Here is a 15,485-nt window from a genome sequence, read left to right as displayed (position 1 = left end):
CTTTGGGGGGCAGGCAGGTTGTCTCCACAGTCAGTGAAAGAGCAGAGCTGTGCCCCCCAGCTCCAGGGAGAGACTTTGCTGCTGCCTGGGGCACAGGGCAGCTGCACATCATCTCCCACGCGGGAATTCGGGGTGTGCCTTTCACATCCAGTCTCCCAGGTAAGGGCCAGGCTCCTTCCTCTCTCTTCCTCCCCTGGTCTGTGATTGACCTAAGATGCCGAGTTACTTCTCAGTGCAAGATGATGGTTTGACACTGGCCCACCTACACCCCCACATCCAGGGCTTAAGCTGGTTTTAACCAAGGACATTCCCCCTTATCCCTGCAGCGTGCTTTGGCCAGCCCCTCCGTACTGTTTTCCACTTGAAGAGCTAAGTGATGATAATTGTATTCTGTTTCTCCTTCCTGAGCTAATTTTCTGACTCATTGTGGGGGTTTTTCTGCTAGCTTTTTGTTAATCTAGTTGGCATGTTGTGGTTTCTTTGTTCATTATGTGGTGGGGCTATATAAGAGGATTGGTCTCTGGAATTCAGGTATCCCCTGCACTGCGTTCCCTGTTATCGTCTTCATCAGCAACTCTGCTGAAGGCACTCTGCTGCATTTGGCATGAGCTAACCTTAATAAATTCGGGCTGTTAATCACTCAGACATGTCTCGCTGGATCCTTGCACACTGATTTGTGTGTGCTCAAATAGTTTCCCGGGTGTAGACTTGTGGTGACTCAGTGTTTCAATAATTTGCCCTCCAAACTCTCCCTCGCGGTTCTGCCTGCCGGGGGGCTTTGCCTGCCGAGAGAGCCGCGCCGCAGCCACCGAGGGCACCGGGTGAGCGCTCGGTCCACACACAGGAACAGGGAGGGGTCTCCTCATGGCAGAGGCTTCCCGGCGTGTTCTCCTCCCACCCCTCACTCCTGTCGGGTCCCAGCACCGTGTCTGCAGGGAGCAAACCGCGCTGCTGCTGCCGCACCAGCCCTGTCCGGCCGGGAGCGGAGCGCAGCCTTGCTCCTGTCTCTGGGAGCTCTCCCTCGGATCCCGGCGCCGCTCAGGAAGCCATTTCCACAGGTGCCCGGCGGGACTGGAGACAGATTAAGGAATGTTTATAAGGAATCTAAGCATCTATTTACGTGCTGAGTTGACTCAGACCCAGCAGAAGCCGAATTACACAGATTCCCTTTTGCAGAGCCTGGCTTGGAGTCCAGCAGAGATGCAGCCTCCTGCCCCCCAGGCACTGTCCATGCCCTGGTCAAACGATGCTCAGTTATACTTTTTTATATATATATTGTGCATTCTGTGTTTGCCTGAGAGCTGCTGGGAGTTAGGGCATCCTCAAGTGATACAGGAGCCTTGAGGCTCTGAATCTCACTCAGGCATTGATAATTATCAGTCCAGATAGCTGAGCCATTACGGAGATTCGATACAGTCAGCTCTTACATCCTGCCCATTTAGGGGAGAAAAATTCAGCAACAAGGAGATGCTGCAATTGACAGATCCAAGGAAAACCAGCCAGGTTATTCCTGACAGCAAGAGATAGCTAACTACAGGGATTAGCAGAAGATCAAGGGAGTGTGGAGAGACCCCTTCTTTGGAGTAAGGGCTTGGACTCCTCCAGAAAAAGGTTATTCAGCCATTTTAAAAAAAGAAAGGAAGGAAACCTTACAAACCTAGTAAGTATCAAAGACAATACATGGCACTTTGAGAGCTGCTCACCAAAAGCTAGTGAGGAGCGAGGAACAGTAAAAAAACAAATGATAGCTTCTTTTACTATTTAAATGAGGTGATGCTTATTAATTAGAGATTATTTTAACATTTTGAGAAACTCACAGTGATGCTTTTTCACTGAAAACAAACCCTTCTGTACACTGAGGGAGGACAGTACTGGCAACCAGCATAGAGAGCTTTGAATTCCCATGTTCAATAACTGTGAGCTCCAAGCAAAGTGCCTCAGGGACGAAGTGTTCACCCATTCCTGCTGCCACTCCTCGTGTTCTGCTGTTTTCTTCTGGTGCAGGCACTGCAGTGCACACCCAAGGTCAAGTGGCCTGAAGCAAGGACCCCCCTCCTTTCTGTCCTTTTCCTTCCCACTGCACAAATAGAAAATTAAAGAAAAAAAAAATCAGTCCTTAGTTTCCTTTCTTTGGTCTGGCTTATTGTCCCCTGGGAAGGTGGTGGGAATATGTCCTTATTCCCTCAGGCCACCCAGCCCTGCCACTGCCTCTCTGGGCAGAAGATCTGTCTGGCCTATGACCAGGGCAGACCAGGAGCCCCCCAGCTGACACAGCTGCCCTTGGGCTGCTGAAATCCATCACCTGGTTTGCACCAACTAGCCCCAGAGTCCTTGGCTGCTCCTCACAGGACCTTCCTTCCAGCCCTTTCTTGCCCTCCTGTTGTTTAAGTGAGACTCTTACAGCAACTAGTAACAATGCAGAATGATTCTATTCTTCAGTGAGCGAATGCTAGAGCCCTGATGAAATATTCTGTGGCCTTTTATAAAGTGCCAGTGTAGCTCTCTTTACTGAATTAATATATTTATAATAAAAAGAACTTCTCAGTGGACTACATTAATCTGTCATTGTGCCATCTGAGCCTACAGCCATGGCTTCTGGGGTGCATCCCTGCCCCCCTTGTCTGGGGCTGGCTTCCAGCTGCTGTGGGTGGGACAGAGACAGGGCAGGAGCAGCGGCCAAATCTGAGAGCAAAATCACTATCAACAATCCTTACCTCTGTTGGAGGCTTTGCTGTACACTAACTGGTGAGGCTCCCTGTGGATGGAGTTCATCTGCATGTCCAAGTCTCTCCTTCAAACACCTGTCATCACAGATCTGTTTCTGCTGCTGTGCATAGCCCCACGTGTTACAGGCCAGGGACAGAAACCTGGGTCCGCTCCCTCTGATAGCAACAAATGAGAAAACCTGAAAGCAGATCACGATGTCTGAGAAGCTCCATGTCCCCTGTACATACTCCTGCCCCCTGGGCCAGCTGCAGCATGGGTTTTACTGGTAGGGTGCTGGAGAAGCTGTGTGCCCACTATGCCAAGCAGAGGGAGGGCTATAGTAAGACATGCCAAAAATCAGCAGTAAAACAGAGCAGCAATGCTGGCTCCTGAGAGACGGGGAGATGCCCTTTGATGCCTCCCACAAGCAGGTAACTCCCACAACCAGGTCACTCCCCTTAGTCCCGTGGCTCACAGGTCTGTGTTGGCTGTTGGGAGGTTCCTGGTGGAGCAGCTGGCCTGGGAGGGAGGTCCCTTCCTGCACCTGGCCGGCTCCAGCCACGCCTCGCGGCAGGACATGGCCCTGGGTGGCAGTGCCTGGTCCCGAGGCTGTGGCACCTTGTGGCAGATGCAGAGCAGGGAGCGGAGCCCCGCGCGGAAGCTCTCGTTCAGCCAGCAGTAGATGAAGGGGTTGTAGCAGGTGCTGCTCATGGCGAACCAGTGCAGGGCGAAATAGAGCGAGTTCTTTGTCTTGATGCCCAGACTGGAGATGAGCACCACGTAGCAGTTCAGGGGGAACCAGCAGACTGCAAAGACCACCACCACCAGCATCAGCATCTTGATGCTCTTCTTCTTGTTCCTGTGGTGGGTGACATACTGCTGCGTGGTGACGTCCCCGATGGCATTGCGGAGCCACAGCTTCTTGGCCAGACGCATGTAGGTGATGGTGATGATCAGCAGAGGCAGGAGGTAAAGAAGGAGAAAGGTAGACAGGTCCAGATACTTCCAGACCAGCTCTGCGGGCTCGGGGAAGTCAGGGAGGCACAGACTCCGGACAGTGGCTTCCCTTGAAAACAGGAAATACAGATATGGCATGTGGCCATTGCTGTCCCATGGGTGCTGCTGGCTCAGCAAACCACAGTGGGGGTCTCACGCTGCCCACAGCCACCTGCTCAGAGGTGTAGTGTGGGCAGAGGGAGGACACAGAGCCACAGCTCTGGCATGTCTCTCTCAGGCTGGACCTGTAGCCCCTGCCCTCCATGGGAGCAGCCATCCTGCTGTGTCCCCCAGCAGCCAGGACCCCTTGCCCTGCCATAGCCCCCAGAACAGGTTCCCTCAGCCAGAGCCACTGCAGCAGCTCTAAGCCAAAGCTGTTCTGGAGGGGAGGGCTGGAGGCTTTTAGAAAGCCTCATAGGCATGACTGACCAACCCACCTCCCCTCCCTAGCCACCATTCCCTTGCCATCAGCTCCTACAACCTTCCTGCTACCTCTTAAAACTGGTGTGATGATTATTCACTTGGCTCCAGTTGAACCACTGACAATTAGCTAACAAAAGAACTGAGTGTAACCATACACAACAGCTCATTTTAACACCTGTCCCATCCCATCCAGCCCCAGGATCCGGGTGTGTTCCCACTGCCTGGCCAGCAGTGGCTCTCACTCCCTCACTGCACCACATATCCCCTCCACACCCTGCAGCTGGTGTAATGGAATTTATTTACAGTGGATGTTTTCTCCTTTTCTTTCCTTTCCCCTCTCTCTTTCTTTCTCTTATTCCATTTTACTCTTCTCTCATCATCCCTTGTCCTCGCTTCTTCTCTATTCAGCACAGATTTTAGCTCCCATCAAGCTGCACTATTCACTGCAGTATTGATTAGTATCTTTAATATCCTGTTTTCAACTGCTGGAGCTGCCTTTTGTGCCACAAATAGGAGATTGCTGAGAACAGGCAGCTGGAGCAGGGGATGAGGTCAGAGGAGTGACAATGGATCCACCGAGTGCGGAGGACCCGGAGATGCCACTCGAGACGGGAACTGACGCAGAAGGGAGAATCATCTTTTTTGAACTGCAGTCTTGACTTTGCCTCCCCTGGATCTGGGGGACCTCACCACCGGCACAGGAAACCTGACAGGACAGTGTTTGGTGAATTCTGATATGACCAGGGACTCAGATGGCTGCTGTGTAGTGCAGCCAGAGATGGATGTTGGCGGAGTCCCTGTTTCCCATCCCAGAACCCTAACCACTCCCTGGTAGCAATCTCAGGAGCCGTGGCCCTGCAGGAGCTATTACAAGCAATATTACAACTGTGATTTTTTTTTTTTTTTCAATGGAAAGCTGGGACAGGAATAGCATGTCCTGGAAGTCCTTATATTGCTGAGCTGCCTCGTGCCAACACAGGGCTCGGTTTCCTCTGGCCATGCCAAAGGATGAGCAGAGACAGGTGCCCCGAAACAGATCGTAGGGTTCGTTCATTCATGAGCAATTTGTTCCCTAATCCCCAAGCACAGCTGCGGAGCAACACAAGCACGGAGTAACCCTGCCCTGTGTTTACAGTCTGCACAGTTAGAGGTATGATATCCCCTGGCTATGTCAGGCACATCAGGCACAAGCACAGGCAGGGGAGGGCTGTGAAGCCCCCATCCCACTTCTAGCTCTTGCAGCCCCTTTGGCACCAAAACAGTGACAGCCTATGCAGGCACTCACGCTCTCCTGCCTCATCAACAGGAGGGATCTGGCTGGGCTGCAGGAAATTAGATTTGTCCTCTATACAGAAGGTCAATGTCTACAATAGAAATCTCATTCCTGCTGCCTGTCAGTGTCTCCTTGCCCCACTCCCTGGGATGCTGATCTCAGCCTGGAAATACAGGTCATGGTAAGATTATCCCCTTGGCCTCAAGGCTGGCATTCCTGCGAAGGGCAGCACCAGCAGCGTGACACCTGCCACAAAAATCCCACTTGGGTACTGTTACAGACTGTTTTCTAGACAAGAGAGGTCACAGCAATGCCACGGGCTGGTGGGGACACGGGGGACAGAACAGGCTGGGTACCACAGAGGAAAGGACTGTAAAGATAAAAGAAACACAGAGTTTGGGTTTTGTATTTCTCCCTCGCAGAGGGAGAAAAGCAGAGACAAGTGCTATTGTTGGGCCTTTCGTGGGGAGATAAGGTTCTGCTTTTAATCTTTTTTTCTTTTTCTTTCTTTCCCTCTGCATTAGAACCTTCTTTTTTTCCTGGTATTTCAGTCATTACACTGATGTGAAATTTCACTTCATCTGCTGTCATTATGTTCAGCCAAGCAAAGAGTTAGTTCCCTTTCCTGAGGACAGGCACCATGGCACACCAGGAGAGCTCCAGTTCCTGCCAAAGCACTGGTCCCTCACCTGCCCCACACTGGTCCCCCACAGCCCTGCTTCATGAAGAATGTATGTTCTCTATGTTTTTCTCATTAGTGTAACATTGGACAGAGGAACTTCAAGCTTCAGGGAAGGTTAGTCCTGCTTTGTAAATCCACATGGATGAAATACAGGGAAGCCAAAACCTGAGACTCAAAGTATGAAATCCTGGGGAAGAGAGATCAGTAGCCCTGCTGACAAACCAGGGTGGTCCCCTGCTCCTGCTCCCTGCAGAGCCTTGGTGATGTCAGCACAGGTATTCCCAACAGGAAGTTTATTTTCTTTCTTTTTGAAACTGCAGTTTGACTCTCTCCTCCCTGCCTGGGCGAGTTGGATGGGCTTGGTCTTGCTGGGTCTGGGGAGCTGAGCAGGCAAAAGGAGGGAAGAGGAAAGTCCCTCAGGAGAAAATTACTTTCTTGGGACAGAGCCTCTCCTGGCAAGGCTGTGGCACTGGAGGAGGTGTGTGTTGCCAACAGCTGTGCCCCAGCCAGGCTGTGCCTGGGACTGAGAGCCAGATCCTCATCTGGGCACGCAGGAGGTGGCGAGAGCAAACCCTGGACAGCAGGCCAGGCAGAGCACAGGCCAGGCAGCTCTTCCACAGCCCCAGCCTCTGCTGGGTACCCATGCACCAACTCCCTCTCATCCCACATCACCCATCCCGTGCCTGGGACGCTCAAGTGCCCTCCCTGCTGAGCAAGTGGCACTGCACAAGGGCTGCCAGAGCTCCACACACTCACTGGGAAGGGGAGATCACTCACCTGTAGTTATACTGGAAAAGCTTTTGATAGACAGCATGGGGCAGGGAGAAACAGGTTGCCATCAGCCAGATAACGGAGATGCTCAGAGCTCCCTTTGTCAGGGACATCCTCTGCTTCAGTGGGTTCAGGATGACCTGCAATAGAGATTCCATCATGACTCTTCTCCCACAGGAAGCAAAAGCCCTCACAGCCCACAACAGGAGTGGGCAGTTTGTGACATAACCTAACACAGCTAATGATAGGAAAATGACAGCCGTGATTAGGGAAATGTCCCGTTCATTAGAGTGACCTGGAAAATGGGAAATATTGAACTTCTCAGTCTGCTCAGAAGAGCTTTCAAACTTTATCCTCAATCTTGTTATGTGAGAACCATTTTCCTTAAGCTGGAGGTTACATTAGGTAAAAAAAAAAACAAAAAGTCTTCTGATAGAAGATATCTTCTGATATGTACCCAAGTGTCTTCCCTCAAGGGTATGTTTTTTATTCTATATTAACTATGTAAGAAATGTCTCTTGTTCTAGCTGGGCCTGTGAAGCTGAGCTTTCCTCCCCTCTGCTGAGGCAGAAATTCACCTTTCATGAAATTTTTTTTGTTAGATCTTTAAGCTGATAAAAATCTGATAGTCTGGAACTTGCTATTTGACAATAGCACATGAAAGGGGAGTGATTGCTAGGGACAAGTACATGGCCTGGGCTCTCCTTGCTGCCCTGCACTGCACACAGAGCCAGCATTTGTCATGGCCATGGACAGACACGAGTGAAAACTCCTCATAGCTCAAGTCTCCTCGCAGAGCCTTGGAAGGAAGAGGGGCAGGCAGTGTCACCTGGTGCCTGTCGAGAGCGATGGCCGTGAGGGTCAGCGTGGAGACGTGGAGGGAGCAGTACTGCACAAAGCGGCTGATGTGGCACATGGCCTTTCCAAAAATCCACGTGCTGTTCACAAACCGCACCTGAGGGGAAACAACAGCTCATCAGCCAGAAAATGTGCTGAAAACAAATCCATGGGGATTTGGTTTGTTTTCCAACAAGTCCCGTGGCTGGAACCTGAGCTGGCTCAGGGGTTCTGGCTGGTTGGGCAGCTTCACCTGAAAAAGATCACCTAGAAAGACCAGCTATCCTGGTCTCTGAAGCACCTTTACAGAAGAGTTTATAGGGCCAAAGCCCACTGATTATAAAGTGGTGATGCCACAGCCCTCCTGGCCTGTTCTGCAGACACTGTGAACAGTGGTAAAAGCTTTTTATTATGTTAACAACTTTTTGGAAAAAGTGGACCAAGGTTTGATATCAACCCCACTGTCAGATTTGGAGAGTTTTCATTGAAGCCTTTATCCAGCTGTCATCTCTTAAAAGCTTGACAACTTTCTTCCAGTCACCCAGAATGACTGGCATTCAGACTGTCCTGACCCACTAAGGGACTCTCTAGTGCTCTCCTGCATGAACATTAAAAACACAGGAACTTGTTCTCATTCCCCAAGAAGCTCTTGGTGGGGTTTGGTAGCACACATTGTGATAGACTTTGGAGTTTCTAGGAGTTACAGAGTCTAACAGAGCAACAGAGAGCCCACAGGTTGCTGAACAGTGTTTTACTTGCCTGGTAGAGTTACCAGTTAGACTTGGTGGTGTTGGGTTCCCACCTCAGCCCTAGGAGAGAGTGCACAGAAAGCCTATGACCACCAGGCAGAGTTCTGGTGGGTGGGAGACTCCTCTCCTGGTTGTGGGGACAGCACGACCAGCTACTTACCAAGGTGAAAGGTGTGTTGAGCAGTGTGATCATGATGTCTGACACTGCCAGGTTGACGATGAAGAGGCTGGTAGCTGAGTGCATCCTCTTGTTCTTCAGCACCACGTGGCACACCAGCATGTTCCCAAAGAGAGACATGACGATAATGACCGAGTACGCCACGATTAGGAGCACTTTCACTGTTGGTTTCTGGGATTCTGGCTCATATTTAGCCAGCTCAGCAAATTTCTCCCACTCAACAATGCGGCTCTCTGTCCAGTTGAAGATGCTCCTGTTAGTTGCGTGGTAGATGGACATGAGTTTGGCCAGGGAAGAGTAGTGGTCAAACTCAAGAAACCCTGTCACCTGTGACCTGTATGGCTGAAGCAGCGAGCGAGGCATGGTGGGTCGACCCCAGTCTTCCCTGCTGGGGAGCAGCAGCAGTGGTGTGTCAGAAAGAGGCTGGTTTGGGACCACACACTCACATAGCAAGAAGAGCAAGAACTTCACAGGTGAGCTCTGGGCTCAAGCAGGCTGCCTGGCCATCCCGTGCTGCTGTTGCAGGAATTTCTTCCCAATGCAGAAACATTCACCTTCCTCTCTAAACAAATCCAAAGATGTCTTTCCAACAACGATCTGAATTCTGAACAGCAACCAACGCTTCACTTCCTGGATCAGATAGGTCTGTATGTGACACTGAATACATTGCAGCATGATTACACCCCAGAGAAACCAAACTCCCCACTCTTACCCCTCTCCCTAACTCCTACCCTTACCCCCTCTCACTTACCTCGCACTGCCCGGCCGTTTTTGTTCCTGACGGCGCCCGGTCCCAAGGGGCAGCAGCAGCTCCTCCGGCTCCTGCGCTGGACACCCCGCACGGCACACCCGCCACTCTCAACACACCCCGCACCGCACACTGCCCGCACCGCACGCTCTGCACTCACCGCCGCACGCCGCACACCTTCCGCACCGCACCCCTGCACCGCACACACCCCGCGCAACTTGCACACCCCTCTCACCCCGCACCCCTCTCACCGCGCACTCCGCACCCTCTCACAGCGCACCTCGCACCTCTCTCACCCCGCACCCTTTCACCCCGCACTCCGCACCGCTCTCACCCCGCACCGCTCTCACCCCGCACCCTCTCACCCCGCACCGCTCTCACCCCGCACCTCTCTCACAGCGCACCCCGTACCCTCGCACCCCGCACCGCTCTCACCCCGCACCCTCTCACCCCGCACTCCGCACCGCTCTCACCCCGCACCGCTCTCACCCCGCACTCCGCACCGCTCTCACCCCGCACCGCTCTCACCCCGCACCCTCTCACCGCGCACCCCCGGCCCGCCCGCACGTGCGGCCGGCGGGGCCGGGGCCGGGGCCGCCGCTCGGGGCGGGGCTCGGGGGGCGGGGCTGCTCCATTCATAAATCGGCGCGGGCGGGGCCCCGGCAGTCGTTACCGGCGTTAATCAGTGCCGCGGTTCCCTGCGCGCACACGCACCCGCCGGTGCCGGTGCCACGGTACCCAGGTACCCAGAGGGGCCGCGGGGCCGGGGCGGAGGGCAGCGCCCACCACAGTGGCGAGCGGGCACGGGGCATCCGTGCTTGCAGAGTCCCCGGCACTGCCTTAACGGGAAAGAGGGAAAACCGTCCTCACAAACCTATCCTGGCCCGAATCTTTGCGGAAAGGCTCCTGGTGGAGTTTCCGCGCTTGTTTTTTGATAAGTGTTTTTCTCATGGCTGGGTTCCTCTTGACAGATGTTGACACAGAAGAAAATTTAGATTTCAAAGACTTCAGGCAACATATTTTTAAACCAGATAGTATAATCTTTCTCATTTTGCATTCCATGTGTCACTTATTCCTTACATATACATATACATATACATATACATATACATATACATATACATATACATATACACACATATACATACACATATATACATATACATACATACATATATATATATATATATAAAGGGTTGGGTTTTGTTTCCAGTCACCTGCATGATCTCCTTCCCCCGTCCATGCCTCTGCTCTCCCTGTCCACGTCCATGCTGTGGCCAGGCCATGCAAGCACTAAGGCAGGGGAGCAGCTACAGGACAGGGAACACATGGGAGGGACATGGGACATAGAGAATGTGCCTCTTGCCAGATTCCAAATTCTGCTTCTGAGTAAAAAGGTCCCATGCTGACATGAGGAGCCAAGAACTCACTTTTATTGTCAGTCTGGGGTTTAACAGCCTGGTGCAGTTCAATAAATACCTGCGGTCATCCTGTGTGTTCCAATGATAAGAACACTTACATTTTCCAAATTATCTATTTTTTCCTAATTCAAATTAATAATCCATTTTAAAATGTTGTTCTTAAGTGCCCTGGTGTCTGTCCTGGTACCTGGCATTTGTAACCTCTATCAGGGCACAGAAACCACGATGACAACTAAAACATTAGATTTTTCCTAATTTGAGGCTATTTGTCATGGAGTAAACTGGGTATCCCAGCTTGCACTGTGTCAGCCATAGGCTCTTGGAGAGACTAATGAAGATCTACCTGGTAAATGGCAGAAAAAGAGTCCAGACGAAGACAGGAGGAAAGATTTGTATATTTGGTGTGTACCCAAGGAACTGGTTCATTGCTCAGAATCTTGTATTTATGGATTCACAGGTCTAAGAGATGCACCAGTTCCTGACTGGCAGAACTCCGTTTTTTTCAGCAGAAGCAGAATGAGTTTTGCATTTGCTCTCTGGAGTTTCTTGCCTGAGGGCTGAAAAGACACACTGGATGTTTATTACTGCTATAGCAAGATGATCTGGGAGGTTTCTGCTATGCTTTAGCCCCCCTGAAGCCATTCTCACTGTGGCTGTGAGATTCTTGTGCATCCAAAGAGCTGTTTCATATCCTCCCATGCTGTTCTTGCTGGCACACATTATCACTGGCTTAGATCTGCAAGCTCAGAAGAGGAGAGCTATGAGTTTAATCTAATCATTTTTCCAGCAAAATCCCAGACATGTTAGCTTTCTCCAGGTGCAAATTATCGAACTATGGTACGTGCTAGAGCCTCCTGAAACACTCAGGCCCTCACTGGCTAAGGAGTTAAGACTTGATCCATTACACAGCAATAATCCCAACCAGCCTCTCCTGCCCTCAGACCCCTGATGGAGCTGCCAGCCCCATGTGTTCCATGTCATTAGACAAGTCTCTGATTGATGCTCATCTGGTTTTTATCTGTCAGAAACACTTCAGAAGCAGGAATGGTTGTGTTGTGGAATAAAATTGTCAGAGTTTTCTCTCTGTCCTTCTTGAGCAAAATTCCAGTTACCTGCCTGTCTCTGAGGAGACTGCATGCTGGAGGGTGTCACCCTGTTGTTTTAAAAGTTTTAAAGTTCTTTAAAATGTTTTCTATACCTTCTAATGTTTACATATTTCTACTAGAGTTCTCACTCACTGTTCATGTAAATAATGATTGTTTTACATTCTTCTTTGTAAGAGGAGAAAATTGATAGACTATTAGTTTATCCAGTGTAGTTAGAGAGGTAGCAATTTTGTCCTCCAACCCACTGTCACTTCTAGAATTCTATATATTGCAAGGTCAGAAATAAAAGTTACTTCCTTTTACTCTTTTGATCTTAGTGTGAGTGCGTAGTGCAAGGAGGGATTAAAGGAATTCAGTGTCTTTCTTTCTTGTGTCTTACTCTTAAATGTCAGAAGGAGAAGGTCCTTTTGTTTCCTGGAGGGCTGGCTTCCCTCTGGACAGAAGAATTAATAAAAGTGCAGATACACAGGCACCAGAGGCTTTGGAACTGAGGAGCTGCAGAACTCCTCCTTTTGCCCCCAGACATTGGTGTCTGTTAGATTTTAGGGCACAGAAATTATAGCTGAGTCCTTGAATTATTAATTACCAAGATTTACATTGCATGTGCTACCGATGTGCACAGCCCAGACATGGGTGGCAACCCAGCCTGGGTTTGCCTGAGGTGGCAGCAGGGTGAGAGCTTTGGCACCAGGCACTTCCACCTGAGCCTGACTCTCTGAGTGCTTCTGGAACCTTCCTCCCACCCCAGCTTTCAGCAGCCCCACGGAGGCTTTCAGGCTCCTCTCACCTGGCATGGACACACCAGATTGCTAAACAATGGGCATTGCACATCTAAAACAGAAACTACAATCCAATTTTAAACTCATCTTCCAACTTCAATGAAATTCGGGGCACAGGAACTGGGAAGTGCAAATAGTGGTCCATGATAACCAAAGCTCAATTTCCCCGGGACAGAGTATGATCTGGCATCAGTTGCCACTGATATGGGAACAGTGCTTTCACGTGCTTTAGGTCAGGCCAGAGCCTGCCTTTATCATATGCTCTGACTGGCTCTGAGATTCAGCACAGGCAAGTGGGTGGAGGGGCACCTTGTACAAAATGGGCTTCAAAAGGAGAAATAAGAAAAGAGCAAGAATACCACAGCAATTGAAATTGATGTCCTGTGAACAGTTACAATTTAGACTTCATAATTCAAAATACAAATGGCAATTACATAATAGCTACTAATAATGCAGCTTCAGGGTAGTTGGAAAAGAAAAGCTTTATAATGGATTTGATAGTTCTTAAAGTTCAGCTGTAAGGTTTGGGTGACAGAACAAAGAGAACTACCATTGTATCTATGTATTACAATCTACCATTGTAACTGTGCCCTCTCCCCACTCTGGTGGGCTTTGTCTAGTGACTGGGGCTGGATGTTCAGACTGCTTCTTTTTTTCTTCTTCTTGGAAAAAAGTCATACAGAATGACTGACAGCACACCCAATTCCTGTCTGATTGCTGGCCCCCTGATTTTCAGTGGGATGTGAAAACCTAGCAAGTAACAGTAACAGCCAGCTCCTACCTATGGTGTCCTACCAGCTCTGAGTGCTGCAGCCTGGCCATGGCTTGGGCCATCAAAGTCTGCCCTTTGGTTTGGTGCAGCCCATCCGTGTGGGAATTCAACCCATCAATGTGCATTGTCCTTTGCTGGGGTGAACTCCCATCTTCAGAAGCCTCTGAGCCTTGAACACTCCTTATGGTGTGGGGTTTTTTTTCAGAGGCTCTTCTCCCCCCTCTGTGTGGTAGTCAAGACAGAAAAACAAACAAACAAACAAGTAAAACCCAAAAAATCCTGTTTTCCTCTTTGCTAATGAAAGGGTCTTGACAAAAAGTGGAAAGAGTAAGTCACTTTCTGTGTGTGCTGTGCATGGGGGCTGTTATAGGGGATATTAATTTCCTCATCCCTGCCTGCAGCTCACTCTGCAGGGGCACCAGCCAGAGCTTCTTTGAGTCCTCCTGCACAGGTACAGGCACAGTGAGCAGGGACAAGCCCACATCCAGGTGGGATCACGTGCCACCCACACTCACACCCCCACTGCACTGAGCTCACAAGGAGCCTTCTCACCTTTGTTGAACAGTTCAAAGCTCAAACACCTCTCCCAGCGTCTGAGCTCAGCCCCCGTGCGAGCGCATCGCTGGTTTGAGGCCAGAGAGCTGCAGCTCTGCAAGCAGAATTTTGTCAGAGGAGCTTCCCTTCAGAGGTGTCTGGAGTGGAGGCCAGCAGCTGTCAGACACTGCACAGACCCTGTCACAAGCTCAGGAAAGAGCTGGATATGCTTGACAAGGTGAGGAAGACTCAGGCAGCACCCTCCCCTGTGCTGTACATTCCCTGGCTTTTAAGAAATGCCATCCTGAAATGGCTCATTATCTCTCCTCCCTTCCAAGACCCAATTAATTTAAAGCATGATAGGTTTGCTAGGATGACTCACACACCAAGGGAAGGGAGGAATGAAGACAGGACTTGAAAAGTATTGGTACAATATACATTTACTTCACACCTCTGTCCTTTGTGCAGCTCTGACCAAAGGAAGAGATGTGACCAAGGCTGAAGTTGCCTGAGCCAGCAAGGGACAGTCGTGCAGAGGCTGATGGCAGCTGTAGCATCCTGCTGAGTTCTATGTGGGGACAAGTGACCCACTAGGGCCCTGACTCAGATCTCACTGTGTGGCAAATAGCTGTGTGGAGCTGTTGAGGGATATGCCAGCTCAGAAAGCCCCTGAGCTATGGAGCTCTGGTGAAAGCTCGCTCCCTCAGCTGGAAGGATCCCTCATGCATCCCGGGAAGGATCCCCCAGGATTTGTGTGTTTGCCCAGTTTCTGGGTTTGGGAGGCATGGTTCAGCCACCAGCAGCATTGGTGACAGTACCTCCCTGTGTCACCCCTGGCAGTGACCCCTGGGCCTGGGTGCCCCAGCCAGGGGTGCAGCTCTGCCACACAGCCCAGGGCAGCCAGGACTCGGGAGCAGCTCGGCCAGAGGATGGAGGGTGCTGAGGCTCTGCCAGATTCCTGATCAGCACAACAACCACAGGCACCAGCAGCTGATGGTGAGGAGCACTGGGGGCAGGAGCCCCTGCAAAGCTGAGCTGCAGCAAGTGCTGCAGGATGCCAAAGTCCATCATTCTGGGTTTGCAAACACGTGGAAGCAGGAGCACAAACAGCCAGGAAAGGAGGGGCAGTTCTGACAGACACTTGTGCTGAAGCATTTAAAACTTAATTTTCAGCTCATTCAGTCAAAAGAGGTTGTGAAATTACAGCAATAAAATCTGAAGAGCATAATGCAATTGGCACTTTCCTGGGAGGTCTAAAGAGCTCAAACACAAAAGTACTGATTATCTTGCTCTTAAATTATAAGTTAAACTACTTTACCACCAAGGGAGCAAAAGACGGCCAGTAGGGGATCCTTTCTGAAAGGGGCTCCAGGGGCAATCCTGGTTATTGTACATCCAAATTCCCTTCCAAGCAGCCTGAAAAAAACGATTAATACATACTGGAGAAATGTGATTTATTGGAGCATGCAGACACATGCGTGTCAGAGAAATGACCCCCTTGCTGGAAGGA

General features: G+C 50.6%; 1 protein-coding gene across 4 annotated transcripts; it reads right to left on the bottom strand.

Annotated features, from left to right (window-relative positions):
* Window positions 1-1,771: 1,771 nt before the first annotated feature.
* Window positions 1,772-9,963, bottom strand: LOC128814530 (G-protein coupled receptor 83-like). Of its 4 annotated transcripts, none has more exons than XM_053990455.1 (7): window positions 9,892-9,963; window positions 9,367-9,437; window positions 8,598-9,272; window positions 7,681-7,806; window positions 6,858-6,991; window positions 2,715-3,772; window positions 1,772-2,077 (listed from the first exon to the last, which is right to left on the bottom strand). In XM_053990455.1, exons 3-6 carry the CDS (start codon window positions 8,976-8,978, stop codon window positions 3,178-3,180), a joined length of 1,236 nt encoding a protein of 411 aa, XP_053846430.1. In that variant the 5' UTR covers window positions 8,979-9,272; window positions 9,367-9,437; window positions 9,892-9,963; the 3' UTR covers window positions 1,772-2,077; window positions 2,715-3,177. The 4 variants fall into 4 exon arrangements, with proteins under 4 accessions (XP_053846430.1, XP_053846433.1, XP_053846432.1 ...); XM_053990458.1 differs by having other exon boundaries at window positions 8,598-9,245; XM_053990457.1 differs by having other exon boundaries at window positions 9,899-9,959.
* Between the last annotated feature and the right edge of the window lie 5,522 nt (window positions 9,964-15,485).

This window comes from Vidua macroura, chromosome 14 (genome assembly GCF_024509145.1).
Source record: "Vidua macroura isolate BioBank_ID:100142 chromosome 14, ASM2450914v1, whole genome shotgun sequence".
In the NCBI taxonomy this organism is placed as follows: domain Eukaryota; kingdom Metazoa; phylum Chordata; class Aves; order Passeriformes; family Viduidae; genus Vidua; species Vidua macroura.
This window is presented reverse-complemented; position numbering and strand designations above follow the sequence as displayed.

Bases quoted from the DNA above. Each gene is read 5' to 3' on its own strand.
- LOC128814530 (XM_053990455.1), bottom strand. From the start codon at position 8,978: ATGCCTCGCTCGCTGCTTCAGCCATACAGGTCACAGGTGACAGGGTTT. The intron at 6,992-7,680 runs GTGACACTGCCT...TCTCTATTGCAG, and splicing joins TCGCTCTCGACAGGCACCAG to GTCATCCTGAACCCACTGAA. The intron at 3,773-6,857 runs GTGAGTGATCTC...CCTGTTTTCAAG, and splicing joins CTTTTCCAGTATAACTACAG to GGAAGCCACTGTCCGGAGTC.